This window comes from Chanos chanos, chromosome 1, assembly GCF_902362185.1.
Source record: "Chanos chanos chromosome 1, fChaCha1.1, whole genome shotgun sequence".
NCBI lineage: Eukaryota > Metazoa > Chordata > Actinopteri > Gonorynchiformes > Chanidae > Chanos > Chanos chanos.
In genome coordinates this window covers 20,472,784-20,488,270 of record NC_044495.1, presented here as the reverse complement: position 1 = coordinate 20,488,270, position 15,487 = coordinate 20,472,784, and the positions used below count along the sequence as shown (strand labels likewise).

General features: G+C 41.3%; 1 protein-coding gene across 1 annotated transcript in view; it reads left to right on the top strand.

The window, feature by feature from the left end:
* pde3a (phosphodiesterase 3A, cGMP-inhibited) overlaps positions 1-10,801 on the top strand; it is a 51,786-nt gene extending 40,985 nt beyond the window's left edge. Inside the window, exons 5-16 of the mRNA XM_030770437.1 lie at positions 1,245-1,369; positions 1,648-1,879; positions 3,419-3,492; positions 3,606-3,787; positions 3,894-4,031; positions 4,296-4,407; positions 6,051-6,164; positions 6,831-7,030; positions 7,455-7,658; positions 8,033-8,194; positions 9,849-10,113; positions 10,332-10,801. Coding sequence (XP_030626297.1) covers positions 1,245-1,369; positions 1,648-1,879; positions 3,419-3,492; positions 3,606-3,787; positions 3,894-4,031; positions 4,296-4,407; positions 6,051-6,164; positions 6,831-7,030; positions 7,455-7,658; positions 8,033-8,194; positions 9,849-10,113; positions 10,332-10,801 — 2,278 coding nt within the window. The remainder of the gene's footprint in view (positions 1-1,244; positions 1,370-1,647; positions 1,880-3,418; positions 3,493-3,605; positions 3,788-3,893; positions 4,032-4,295; positions 4,408-6,050; positions 6,165-6,830; positions 7,031-7,454; positions 7,659-8,032; positions 8,195-9,848; positions 10,114-10,331) is intronic.
* Positions 10,802-15,487: the final 4,686 nt, after the last annotated feature.

Below are 15,487 nucleotides of genomic sequence, written 5' to 3'. Positions count from 1 at the left end.
ATGTCTTTTTTTTTTTCATTTGCTTGGATTTGCTGTGTAGGAAAGTGTCCAACCTTGCTAGTTTTATTCTAACAGCTCTTATTCCTTGCTTGATATCTAAAAGGGTTGGGTATGTGACACCATTATGTCAGAAACTCCATTAAGCTAAAAGAAAGGAGAGGGATGGGAAACATTTTAAGACTGCTGGTTTGGGGGATCTTTTCGTTTGATGAAAGGAGATGATGTGTAAAAGCCTGGTCTAGGTGAGGGGATGCAGCTGGAGTGTCAGATCGAGGCTCATGCTCCATTTTGATGTATCTTAAACATTAAATCTTTTCTCTCTCAATAGCAGAATATCAGAACAACTTTTTTCTCCTAATGACAGAAAAAAAAAGTTAAACATTATGTCAATTATGCATGCGTTGTCATTAGACTGTAATTTGGTAATACACAGTTGTCCTAACAGAAAGGATGTGCTGTGTTTTCTTAGTTTGTATGAGTTGTTCATATGGTTATTTGTGTTCACTTTGTTTGTCATTCCTCATTTGAGGATCAGAGGTGCTTCCCCTAGCACAGCTGCCATATATCTATGTAGAGTGTTTCAACCGTCCCAGATTCCTCAGTAATGCCTCCTGGAGTTATTTCTGTGTTTGATGGTATTGTTATTATATCCATCTTAGGACATTTCTTCTCTGTATATCTCTATAAAAGTTTGAGTAATGCACTCAAGCCAAAGTTCACCTCATTAATCCTGATAGCAGATAGCCAACTGGAGGCTGTAGACTGGTCCTACAACTGTTTCCTGGGGCCATAGAGGGCTCACTTCTGTTTAGATTTTGGACTGCACTCAGCTAAAAGCTGAGTGAAAAATGGGGGTCACTTAGTGTAGGAGTTGCCTGTGTTACCATGTGTTGGCTAGTTATAGAGGTTCAGACTGAGTGCACCATACACTGTAAGGTCTTTAAGTGACTGCAGCTTGTAGAAATTCAAAAAAGAACTCCAGCAGGGAACATTCAGCTCCACTCAGCTTTTATTACAGTTAATAAAGTGTCATTAAATAAAAAAAACCCAAAAAAAACCCAAAACACATCATACTTGTCAGACTTTGGAGTTATGAAAACATATGTAGGTGACAAAAAAATTCAGTTCCTCTGATGCCCTGATATCAGCTGAAGCAGTGGCTCTCGGTACAGTGGTTGCCTCCTTCAACCTTATATCTTCACATGTTCTAAGCTGTTTGTCCGTCTGTCTTTGTCATTTCCCAGCATGGTGAATAGTGAGTCATGGAACAGTTCAGTCATGCTGACCATCTCCAAAAGCAGGTCCTTGTCTGCATCATATGCTACAACAGCCGCCAATCACCTCTACAACAAGAGACTGAGCCGCCCAGGTACACACCACAGTGTCTGAGTGTGTGAGTGCACATGCATGCTAATATATATTACTGAGTTTTTTCACTCTGTATGTGTGTGTGTGTGTATTCAGTTTGCTTGTGTTAATATTGTGTGTGTGTGTGTGTGTGTGTGTGTGTGTGTGTGTGTGTGTGTGCGTGTGTGTGTGTGTGCGTGCACGTGCGTGTGTGTGTGTGATTGGTATGTCTATTTATTACTTTTGTGGTTGTTTGTTTGCCCAATGATTCTGACTTAACCTCTTTGGATCTCTCTCTAGGTTGTCATCCTACCAACATCTCACCTCTGGCTTCCCCGTGCCACTCACCTCCAGTTCAGGGTACACCAGTCAACAGCCCTACTGCCAAAATCCCCTCAGCTGAACTGCCTGATCCTGGCGTCTCCCAGATTGACTCTGTGCCAGCTCGAACCCCACACAGAGCCCTAACACACAGCCAAAGTGCCCCCAGCTCCACCACTACTCACTGGGCCCCACCACCACTCTGTAGTAGGTAAGCCCAGCTGGACTCCCTGCCAGTGTGTGTCCGACACTACAGAGTTCCCATCATCTTATTTATCTTATATGGCTGATGTGCTGAAACATACAAAAAAGTCTGATATTTTCTAACCCAATTTGAGTGTATTTGGTTCTCAGGGGCTGACATTTACATTTGTTTCACATTTTTTGTTTGTCTTTAAATGAGAACCATTGTACATTGCGCATCGAATATTCTTTTACACCACTTGGTGTGTGGTGTTGCAAAATGAGTGCTTGAGTGTAATGAATTGCAGTGAGGAGAAGAGAGGCGTGTCCTATCTCCTGACCCATGCTTTCCCTTTGCATGTCCCTGGCTTTCCATTAACTCAGGCCCAAGAGATGATGATGAACAGATCAGTGGTGCATGTCACCCCAGACTCACTCAACGCATTCAGATTTTTAATGGCATCTCTCCCACTCCTCATCTACAGTGCACTCTGTGGAGACTGTTTTTGTGTGTGTGTGTGTGTGTGTGAGAGAGAGAGAGAGAGAGAGAGAGAGAGAGAAAGAGCATTATCTATTTTCTTCAAATGAAACAATTCAGTCTCACATTCCTGTCATTCACATATATCAAAAAGTCAGTTATCATCCCGTTTTTCACATTTGTAAAGACTCTTTATTTCTGTAAGGAATTTATTTATTTTAGTAATTTATTGTAGGGTGTCCATTTTCTTCCTAGCGACTCAAACAAAAACAATGTGATGTTCAGTATTGTTTTTTTATTATTAACTCAATTTAATGTATTTATTTGTTAAAAAAGTAAAAATCTGCTTACTTTGTATAGTCACCAATACCACATGGTCCATAGGGAACTTTTACATATAAACTGCAGTGTGTTAACATAGGACAAAAGGACTGTACTCAGAGACTCACAGTCATCAAATAACACCATCATATCACCACATTAGCAAATCAGACAGACTGTCGTCTATCAGGCTGTATGCAAACACACACTCTCTCTCTATCTGTCTATTTATTCATGAGATTTTCATAGAGACACAGGGTCATAGTGCCCTTGGCCCTAATGCTTGCTGAAGAGAGAAGAGAAATGGTTTGATTAGGTCCTGTCTGTTGGGCTCTTTCTCAATGTTGCACTACATTACAGTGACACTGCGTGCTCCTCTGGTATGTTTGGAGCACATTTATCTGTGCAGTCCACGAGAACACAGAAATCAGTGTTTGGTGACCCATTAATGACATCTGTACATTAAATGTCAGTGAATGGCTACACATTTAGATATTATTTTTCGTTGATTTAGTGTCATGTCTTTCCTTTCGCACATATTTGTTTATGTTTCAGTGCGCAGTTCATTTTTAATTCTTTAATTTGTTAAAAGGTCATTTTTAAAATGAAACTACCACAATCAGTCATTTGGTTAACCATAACAATGTTCACAGTGCTTTCACTGATGTAAATGTCAGGCTATAATGGTAAACACATCTACTTATGTATGCTTATCTTTTCCTGATAAACACTATTGATTTAAACTCTATTTTTTGATAAATACCCTAGCTGTGGAAGACCATATGGCAAACTACAGCATGGAGAGGGCTCCTTAGACATGGGAGAGAGACATCTACAGACAGGTACCAACGTCTCTACCTGTCTCATTCATCATGACTGGCATAATCGAAATACCACAGGTGAACTGTCACTGTGAAGGTCTGTGGTCTTATGTTCTCTGTCCTGTGACCACCAGATGACCCTGCTCTGGCCTCTTCTGACTATGACAGTACCTATGAGACCAACCACAGTGACAGCAGTGATTTTGCACAAAATGAAGAGGACGGAGAGAGCCACAATAAGCCTTCTAACACCCAGAACGAGTGCAGAATCTACCCTCCAGAAAATTTGGTCCTGCTCCCCCTCCTGCCCTCAGAGGTACGTTGTGTTCCGCAACTAATTATATGTACAAGTATTACTGAATGAGTGATTCTTTTGGGGGAATTCTGTTCTGATGGATGACCTTTAATCCTTCCCATCTCAGGATAAGCCTATCCTGGCGCCGGAACCACTGGTGATGGAAGGCCTGGAGCCAATCATGAGCCAGATAAATAATTGGAACTTTCCCATCTTTAACCTGGTGGAAAAGACCAACGGCAGATGTGGCTGTATCCTTAGTCAGGTGAGAGCTCAACACGGGCTGAGGAGACTGAGGAGACTCGACAGAGATTTAAGAGTTTTTGGACTTTGATTCATGGCTTTGGTAACTTTACTTCAGTCACTATGCTCCTTGGCTGAGAGCGAAAGTGAAACTTCAGTGCCACTTACTGATACACTGAAGACTCATATTTGATATCTTCATTCAAAATTCTCTACCACTGACCTTGTGAATGTAAATGAGCTTGATCAACGGTGTGGACAATATGGGTCTCTGTATTTCCTTCAGGTGTCTTACAGGCTGTTTGAGGACACGGGACTCTTTGAATCGTTTAAGATCCCTGTGAGAGAGTTTATGAACTATTTCCACGCGCTGGAGAATGGATACAGAGACATACCATGTGAGTGAGAATCAAAGACCAAGCTTAAAAACATTTTGGGTCTGCTGTCCTCTTCAGCTCTGGAATACTGCATCATTAGTTCCCTCTTGCATGAGCCGTCCCTTCAGAAGAAACCTTTTTTTTTTGCCTTAAAGTTGCAAATATGGTTATTTATTTATGGGTGTTCTCACCCAGAGTGACCCACAGGTAAAACAATTGACAAGTAACAACATAAGAGCAGATTCCTTTAAACACAGATATCCAATCATATATGATTATCGCTGGGGTTTAGGTTAGCTCTGAGATGAACTGAGAATTGATGGTTAAGTCCAATTGCAGTTCTTCAACTGATTTAATAATAATCTTTTTGATTATTTCATTTCTTTAAAAATTTGCCAGTATCCTGCTTCAAATTTTAAGGATCTGTATTTGTATTAATTATTCAGTTGTATTCTATTTTTGCCTTTCTTGAAGCACCATTTAAATACAGCTGAATCTTAATTCAAATACATATGAACTAGGGGTTGACTCATATATTTGTTTTTTCTTTGGGTTTTTGTTGTTGTCGTTGTCGTTGTCATTGTTGTTGTTTTTGTTTTGTTTTGTCTTTTGTTTTTTTTTCCATTTTTCTTTTCTTTTTTGTTTTGGATAGCAATATTGGTTATTAGTAATCAGTACCAATACATGTAGGCTGATAATTGATATTTGGGGCCAATATTCATTTCCAATATGCAGTTATACTGCAAATGTAGGACTTATTTTGACTTGCTAAACAGAGTTAGGTCATGTAACTAATGGAATGCCCACAGCAGGACGTTTTAGCCAGAATCAGCGGTAAGGCATAAATTGGGTGTAAGAGAGCAAGAGAAATTACATTTCCAAGCAGGTTTGGAAATTTTAGTGTGCTCTTTTTGCCCAGTACTCAGGGAGTTCTACAACTTAAGCATACTGTTCTCACCTTTCCTCTCATTGAAGAGCTTCTGTTTTCTGTATCACTCACACAGTCACAGAGAAGAGTGGTGATTTTACTGGTCACCATCCACATTTCAACCAATCCGATAATGTTGCAGGTGGGACACTGAGCCAGCCTACAGAATAGTGCTTTTCAGTGAATGGTGGCTGTGTCAGAAGAGCACATACATCACGTAATAAGGGGCGTCGGCCAAAGCATGTCATCCAAAATGAAGGATATGGGATTAGATTTTCAGCTGAACGATAATCAGTCGACACCTAATATAAACAGCATGTTTTTCAGGGCCCACTCAAATATTCTAAATAATCAAATGATGTTTTTTATTCCTTTAGAATGGTTTATCCAATTCAAGTCCACATCACTGTTCTTCACCTGAACTGGAAACAATAAGTAGAGAGATAAACTGAATGTTTATGCCAGGGTGAAATGATGCAGCTAAACCAGAATGCAGCTTCTGTCAAAACACCAATTCAGGAAAAACGTCAGCCCTACAGTATGGTGCAGATAGTACATACAATATGGAGCTAGACATGTGATCATGGTATTACCAGCAAACAGACACTAGAGGGGTGTACTGCCTTCCTAACAGAATTGCCAGGCCTGCGCCTTTCAAAGAAATCCTCTTTTAACATTGTGCTACATTGCCCCCTTGTGATCTTTATAAGGTATTATATCCATTTCTCCTCTCCAGATCACAACAGGATCCATGCCACAGATGTGCTGCACGCGGTCTGGTACCTCACCACACAGCCTGTACCAGGTTTACCCACACTAGTCCATGACCAGGGCTCTGTCAGTGACTCAGGTGAGGAGAGAGGCTGTGCCAGAGATGGGGCTCAGATAGACAAACATATTCTCTGTTTGCCTTGAATAATTAGTAAGAACCGTAAGTGAGTGACTCTAATTGAATTATATGTAATGTTTTCAAAATGAGGTTTCTACAATCATGAACAGGTCACAAATAAGCAAAATCATCCGATAATACATAAAGAAATATAGATTACAAATATTTGAATAATTAGATTGAAAGATCAACAAAATTGCCAGAACTGTAATGTCAGAGAATCCTACTTTAGTCACTAAAGATAATATTCAGCACCCAAATCAGGGATATAATTCAAAACAAATGATGACATCCTTTCCATAGTTGCCTTTACACATGGAAAGGCCAGGACAATAAGGTCTCTCCCTCTCCCCTCTCTCTCTCTCCTTTTTCTTAGCCAATAACGAAACCCATCATTATACCTTATAACCACTTCTGAGAATAGTATCCAGCTAGATAAGTATAACTTGGCACTGATCTAATCTGAACCAACTGAGTCTTGGTAAAGAGCTGGTTAGATTCAGGCAGCAAACCGTCATCTACATGGCATAAGTTTACTGGCAGTAACTATCTAACAGTTAGATGTACATGGTTGTGCATCTAAACTCTCTGTGTTGTAACATTCTTCTTCTCTGACATCTATGGTAGATTCAGACAGTGGTATTCCTCATGGGCGTATGGGCTATTTGATGTCTAAGACATACCCTGTGATGGAGGAAGGCTATAGCTGTCTCTCAGGACTCATTCCTGCCCTGGAGCTCATGGCTTTGTATGTAGCTGCTGCCATGCATGACTATGACCACCCCGGCCGCACCAATGCCTTTTTAGTGGCGACAAGTGCCCCACAGGTAACACACACCACCGCTGACCATTTGTTTCATGAATCATTTCATCTTAGGTTTTGGAAAGACTGTAGAAAAACAAAACAAATAATCGTAAACAAACGAACAAAAAGATTTGTTGTCATTATTATTATTATTATTATTATTATTATTATTATTATTGCTTTATTTTTTAAAAGTAAACTTGGAGCTAGAAAATAAACTTTCTATAGAGCATTTTAAGTATTGTACTCTGGTGATTTATTTAAATGGTTGTGTATAAGGTACCATCTGTCAAATATGATGGCTTTCCTTACTGATGAGTTTAATAGCACTTTACAGTGCAGCAGTGCTGTAATATGCAAAATGTGAGTTTCTCTCTGGTGGAAAGGCATTAGTTATGAGTCTTTCTCACTGGGGGAGTGGCCTTCTCTTTGTGTGCTCTGTACAGGCTGTGCTCTACAATGATCGCTCCGTGCTGGAGAACCACCATGCTGCCTCTGCATGGAGCCTTTTCATGTCCCGACCTGAGTACAACTTCCTGGTCAATCTTGACCACGTGGAATTCAAACGTTTTCGATTTCTAGTCATTGAAGCCATTCTGGCCACTGATCTGAAAAAGCACTTTGACTTCCTGGCTGAGTTCAATGCCAAGGTAACCTTTGCCTCACCACAGCTGGCCTGCTTGGGTCTTGTGGATGTAGAATGTAGTCTCCTGGTCCATTACTTTAGAATCACAATGCACTTGGCATGTTTTTTTTCTAATCACAATGCACTTGGCATGTTTTTTTCTAAACTTTATTGAAGTTAACCAAAAATTTTATTTTTATTTGATTAAGGCTAGAGCAAAATTAATGAAGTTTTTCAGGGTAAAATTCTGCTCTAGGACTACATTTCCAAACTATTCTAGGAAGACATAAAAGCACAAACTGTGGAGTTTGTAGCACAACAAGTCAATTAGTGTAAAGACAATGAACTTTTGTCTTTGATCTCCTCGCTTAAATTCATGTCGGCATTATTTTTCAATAGGTTGGTGATGAGGGATGCTCAGGTATAGACTGGACCAATGAGAACGATCGGCTCCTGGTATGCCAGATGTGCATTAAACTTGCGGACATCAATGGGCCACTCAAATGCAAGGACTTACATCTGCAGTGGACAGAGGGCATCGTCAATGAGTTTTATGAACAGGTGAACACCATTTTTTTCTGGTTCAACAGATATTTTGGACTCAGACACAGAGGGACGGCCCTCTTACCATTAACAGTGCAGCTACTTACAGTGGGCTCTGAGAGGGTATTGTTGTGGTGACCAGCCATTGTGCCTGCAGGTAAAATAACAGACCACGTTAAGTGGAAGGTGAGTTCTTGGAAACTACGCAGCTCCTCAGTAATGGTGACTGCTAGTGGACACAGAGCACTTAAGGAATATGCTGTTGCTTGGCAACCAGTTATTTCCTTTGACTGAATGCTGAAGGGAACAGCGTCAAAGCTGTGAGCAAACCAGAACACTATGAGGTACATACAGACAATAGTCAGAATATCCATGTTGATGTGATCTAGTAGTGTCACTGAGGCAAACTTTTACTTTGTTTTGTTTGTAGATTAACTGTGATTAGATGCCAGCAGGTAGACAAAAGACCAGTGATGGTTTAGGATGAACAAGTATAGCCTGATCTCTGATTATCTTACCAGTGTTATAAAATGTGATTAATTCTGAGCTCTAGAAAGCATATTATTTATTATTCAAAACTCTGTTGTCATTGAGCTGATGGGTAATGGGCAGCCACACTGCCTGCAGTGAGACTGTAAAGAGCTTGTGCCTGTTATTGTGCAAGGGAAGGATGACCCAGTTGTGTCAGAGGCTGTAGCATAGAGCCATAGGTAGTAAATCATATGACCACACACTTGTGTGACCATACTGCTTTTATTCCATTTTCAAAGGGCTGGAAGATTATACAATTCAGAACGTTCTTGAAAAGATTCATTTCTTTGGCACTTCCCTGCAGCACCTGTCTGCATATGCCACACACATACACACAAACTGTCTGTTCCGGCCACTTGACAACAGTGCATAGCAGGTTACCATGGCAGCAGGAGACCAGCTGAGCTACCCTCGCCTTCTTTATGCACTGACACTGTATATGTGTTCTGTTTAAGATAGTGTTTATTACTATTCTTTTTTTTTTTTTTTTCAAATTTTAGGTTGTTACAGAAAAAACTATTCTGATTTCTCCCCCTACGTGGTTTCACTCTAGCACTGTTGCTTTATATGTTGCATTGGTATCTTGGTATATTGGAGAAATGTCCTCCTAGATGTTTTTGTTTTTTCTAGATTTTTTTTCATTCAAAACTTGTCACTGCAGTACCCCAACCTGCTGAACAGTTTTACCTACATTGCATATAAATGAATAATCAGTTCACTTTTTTGGAAGGATCAATTCCCTGTGCTGTTAAAAAAATCTCTGTAATCATACGGCTCATGCATCAGTCTGAGAAGGTGAAGATTAGCAAATGCATCCTCCGAGACATGCAAAGTCAGTCACCGTTTCTTTTCATGCGTGGAGCCTCACTCTGTTTCTCCTGGATTCCCCTGTCATTGCTTCATTGATGCTGTATCATGATAATAGAGGGAGCACCCTGTCCACTTGACCCTCCTAATTGTGTCTTGATGCCTCTACCAGCTGTAAGTCTTAGATTCAAACTAGTGATACCAGCAGTGGTGCACAGTATAACTTACCAACGTGCCACCCGGGCATCCTATTAGTTATGAAAGTGCAGTAAGATACTGAGACAGTCTGTCCATTGCTAATATGCTTCTCCCATGTTCCCAAATGATATCACAGGGTGATGAAGAGTCCAGTCTGGGTCTGCCTATTAGTCCCTTCATGGACCGCTCAGCGCCTCAGTTGGCCAAGCTCCAGGAGTCCTTCATTACACACATTGTTGGGCCCCTGTGCAGCTCCTATGACTCTGCTGCCCTTATGCCAGGAAGGTGGGTGGATTCAGTTTCCAGAGAGGACGAAGAAGCGGCAGAGCCAGAGGAAACAGATGAAGAAGAGGAGGAGGATACCGCTGAGGAAGATGCATCTACCAGCTCAGAGCAGTCACGTAAGCTGTATATTTGACCTGTTTGGGTTTGGGATAGGTTTAATACATTTGTCTCGACTTTATAGTTGTGGTATTGTTCAGTTTTTGAAGACTGAGGTAGGGACAGTTTGCTGTATTTAGCTGACTAAAGACACACAAAGATGAGCGATACAGCAGGACACAATGATCAGTAAAACAGCTTCAATTTAATAGTTTTTTTTTATCTTATCTTTTCTCAGAAAAACGAGTCCCTAAGAAGAGACGGAAAGTATTCTGTCAGATCACTCAGCACCTTCTGGAAAACCACGAGATGTGGAAGAAGGTGATTGCAGAGGAAACACAGAATCAGGTTGATGAGGAGGAGAAATCCACATGCTTCAGCAATCCAGCTGATTCAATCTTGGCCATTGATGAAGAGGAGGAAGAGCCAGGGAGCAAGGGGGAGTCTGTGGAAAATCAAGAGGAGGAAACTGAGGTTGAGGAGACCAGCCTCACAAAGGAGGAGATTCCAGTATCAGAAACAGGACAGGAAGTGGAAAACGAGAGGGAGACTTTGGAGAAAGAGGTGGAGACTGTAGGAGAGGAGGATAAAGAGGAGGATGCTCTGAATGAAGAGAGGGGAGAAGAGGAAGAGACTGATCAAAAAGAGCAATTTGTGGAGGAAAGAAAAGAGACTGCTGAAGCAGAAGAAGAGGAGGACCAGGAGTGATAGAGCGACTGGTCTTTTTTGCATAAGGACGTTGTCTGAAACTTATTTATCCCAAACAAGACTCTGATAAATGGTTGCCAGCACATCACTTAGACACAACACTGTAGACGCTTGGGAATATGTGCCTAACGTACAATGTGTGGGAGGGAGGGGTAACTCACCAAGGGAACATGGTTGATTTATATAAGTTGGGGTTTAGTCTTTTGGAGGATGGGACTAGATGGGACAGGAGCTACAGGGTCGAATGTTTGATGAAGGGTAAGACTTGTTGATGAGGAGGCTGGGGGCGGGGGAGGGGTGCAAGAGAGGGCGGGGTTTCTACATTTTTACAGTTATGTTGATTCATTAAAAGTTTGGTTTCAGAAGACTTTTAAACTGGTGCCCCATAGCACCTTAACTAGAACTGCCACTGCATGGTCATGACAGAGGTCCCTGAGACCTGCACCTGCAAACAATGAGTTTTCAGTAAAGCTTTCCTAACCAGCCCACTTTCTTCAACAAACAACAGGATATTACCTCCAGAGAGCAAGACCAAGATGTGAACAGCAAAGGAGAAATCTGCTGTGAATCTGAGCAGTACATAAACAAAGTATTTTTGAAATAAGATGAAACACAGTCACTCACACACTCTCAGAGAAAATGCAGAGGTTGAACAGACACTTGTACTAACTCAGCACACACACACCCTACCACACTACCACACACACATACACACACACACATTACATACACATGTGTAATGAAAAATTCCTTGAAATGGCTGAAAAACTCCTGTTGTGATTGAGAAAGTGTGTTTGACGCCTCCACAGTGGTTCATTCCACAGCTCTACAATAGCAAGCTGTATTCAGTATCCTTGTCCATTGATCACTGCTGAAAGCCAAAAACCCATGCATGCCTCTTTTTCTTTAGAAATGACATTATTTTCTTCTTATTTTTTCTTTCGTTGTTGACTGAGAGTTCTTTTTCTTGTGAGCAATTGTGTTATGTAAATACTGTGTTGGGGGGTGGCTTTGTTTTATATTGCTTTTGCTTCTGACCTTCACTCTTTTATCTAAAAGGGCACATGAGAAAAAGGGAATCTCTTGATTTTATTTGGTTTATTTGTGAAAACTGTTTTGACATCGGTGTTTCACAAAATGCTCTTGCCATTGTTTTCATAGCTGGTATGATACATAGAGCCTGGTAGGAAAGAGAGCTCAGCACAGACATGAAGTTTAATCCTGAGGCCTGGCTGTTCTCATCACATTAACACCCTTCCCCTAGCTGAGCCTGTGTGCTCCTTGCAAATTTTTAGCCTGATTCAACCCATGCCCAAAAAAGACACCATTTCCTATATTTTAAGTCATATTGTGAAATGGGTGTCACTCTCTCTGTCACACACATCTCACACAGGGACAGCAAAACTGCTCAGTTAGTGTGTAAGTAAGCAGAATGGACGCAGAACAGTAAGCACTGGTCAGTTGCTTTGTGATACAATACGCAGTTTAATATTTATCTATGTTTGAACTTTCACCCAAAAACAAGTCTACATCGTGAATAATAACATGTAACTGCATTCAAAGCGATGTAAACATATACATTTTCAAAAGCTTAGCATATTTGGAACATGCACAAATAGACTAAATGCCAGACGTATTGGTTATTTGCACAATGCTCTCAACCCAAGCAGAAGACCTATAACAAAGACCAGATTCCTCTGTAACTCTAAACTCCAACAAAGTCTAAACTTTGCCCTCTGAATGTAGACAACAGCAATGCAGCAACACAGCCCTACAACAGGACCCCTCAAATTAAAGCAACTGTGCAAGGAGAGGACTGTTTCCACCATTCTCTTTGCCACACTCTAATTCCCCTTGCTGCTGCTACTGCATATTTTACACTGGTGGAATGCTATCTAATCTGATTTAAAATTATGTGAGCAAGTGCAAACTGGCCAGGGTGTTAAGGTAATATAGTAGTTTTGTCATATAAAAATATGATGTCCCAGCCCAGCCTATGCCTTACTTTATCAGGAAAGAACAGACACAACATGTAATATTGGGTTCCTCTGGGTTTGCATTGCAGATCTCTATGAGGAATTATTCAGTTTGTCCCAACTCAAGTATATTTGAGTTGTTGATGATAGGGTACTGTGACAGTTATGCTTAAGGCAGTATCTACCCTGTGTCTTAGTTTTTGACGTCTCAGCTCTGTCTGTTATTTAACTGACTTTAGCTCAATCAGTTGCATTACACAGAGTGTTCAGGACCACCCTTCCAGAATAAAAACTCTCTACCAGTCTGCCCACCTGCCAGCTAACCATTTTATTGTTGATTGAGATGTTCAAGAAAGGAAAATAATAAAAGACATCAAGTTGGGGGCTGGCGGCACGGTGGAGCAGTGGGTAGCGCTGTTGCCTCACAGCAAGAAGGTTTCGGGTTCGGTTCCCGGCTGGGTCCTTTCTGTGTGTCCCCGTGTCTGCGTGGGTTTCCTCCGGGAGCTCCGGTTTCCTCCCACAGTCCAAAGACATGCAGGTTAGGTGAATTGGAGACACTAAAATTGCCCTTAGGTGTGAGTGTGTTTGTCTGTGTGTCTGCCCTGCGATGGACTGGCGACCTGTCCAGGGGGTTTCCCCACCTTTCACCCGATTGTGCGCTGGGATAGGCTCCAGCACCCCCTGCGACCCTAATCAGGATAAGCGGTTTAGATAATGAATGAATGAATGAAGTTGGGGGCTTTGACCTCAGGTCCCTAGAGAAAGCCCATAAGGAACCTCCATATTCCCCTTCTGCATTACAACCAGGGCCTTCTAAACAAGACCCTGGTTGTAATGTATCCAGCTACCCCTTAGCTGTCTGCCTCAGGTATTCCAGAGTATAACTGAATACTAAACCTTCCTCTTGTCTCTTTAGCTCCTAGGAGCTCTCATGATGTAGTTCCTGGTGTGGGGTGAACTCCATGAGGTGAGTTCATATGACTGGACTGGCATGATGCAGAGTTGGAGACCAGGTCTGCATAGCAGTCTGGAGTCACTTTGATGTGTGGGAAGCCTGACTCACTTTGAGTGCAAAGAGAGTTGGAACAGCAGTGGATGAAACAGCTCTCCAGGCCCTAATCAGCCCAGTCCTCTTCCTTTAGTCTTTCCAGCATCACTTTGAAGGAGAGCCAATTAAAATGTTGGGTTAGAAGGTTGCAGTCTTGTGCCTGTGTTCTGTCCTACATCTGTCTTTGCTCCTCCTTGAAATTTGTCCCTCTTTTGTAGCTCAGTGTAGACCCTAGTGTCAAAAGGCAAAGCAATGAGAAATAGATGAACAGTCTGAATCATGAAAGCAATATTGACACATCTGTATCTCAAAATTTGAAGTTATTCTTTTAAGTTTTTGAGAATGAAGGGAATAATCTTATTTTCTTTTGTAATTTCACACTCGATTGAGTGTTTGCCAAATATGAAGCCAGTTTTGAACTCTGTCCAGAATATGTAGCTCTTCTGTGAACTAGTCCTACTTTAATGACGTTTTTAGGTTGACTGTTTGACTGAAGAATGTTGATGGTTTGGAGAGGCTGATTCTTATAAGGGATATTAAATAGGAGGGAGACTTAAGCTTTTGGTAGTTAAAATCTATATAAATAGTACTTCGTAGCCCCCCCTCTAGGAATAGGCTTTTGCATGTGTTCTGTCTACATCTCCAGAGTAGCAGTAATAAACTGCTGGGACATACTCATCCTAAAGGACATAAACCTCAAGGCTACTGATGGTTATAAATTCCCTCACTGTCTGATCTCTATAGAGCTGTGCTATGATAGCAGATCCAGTCAGTTAAACCTCCAGTCATTCCAAAAGGTAGACTGTGACTCTGTCTTAATGTTCACCTCATTTTTATTCAGATGAGAAAAAAAGAGGATATTAGTCTCTCTTCACAAATGTGTAACTGTTCACATGTAGCACTCTTCACATGGTGGCTTAAGAGTCATTAGGGAATGCAGGCAGTTCAGTAGTGGATAGTTTTTTTGTTTTGTTTTGTTTTGGGGTTTTTTGCACAGTGTTAGTGAGTTCTCTGAATCCCCCTCTCTCACCACAAACCTCAGATATATCTGCCTGGTAGATACAGATCAGTACAGGGTGTTCAAAAAGTGGAGATGTAATCAGAAGCTTGTATTGTAGGAGCAATTTGAAGGTACTTCTTTAATATTATTCAGTGTCACTCATATGATTTTCTCTCTTAGACTTATGCTTAAGAATTGGTAGTGGGGCTGTGTTATCACAGTTTCTTTCTTATCTCATTATGGGGATTTGGAAGGTTTTGCAGCATGTTCACTTTGAGATGTTAGAAATCTAGGTTGCTCTAGATTGTCATCACAGCCCACGCAAATGGTGGCCAGTCACCTAGAAAGTTGAGAAAGATTTCATTTAAACAGCATCCTTTCTGTCATCAGAGGAGATCTATGCCTTTGGTAAAGGCAGACCCCACCAACATACGCACACGCACACATCCATACCTTTCATGCCGTATATACTCTCCCTCATCATCCTGCACTATTGAAGCATTCAAGAGACTTAACCAAACTGTGGAATTAAGCTGGACTCCTCACTTTGATGGGCTGATCAGTTCGACTAAGGCATATTTTTAAATACAAGTTTGTGGTGTGTGTGTGGGTATGTGTGTGGCTGTGTTTTACTGTCCTTTAGAGTGAGTGCTTCAGCCTGC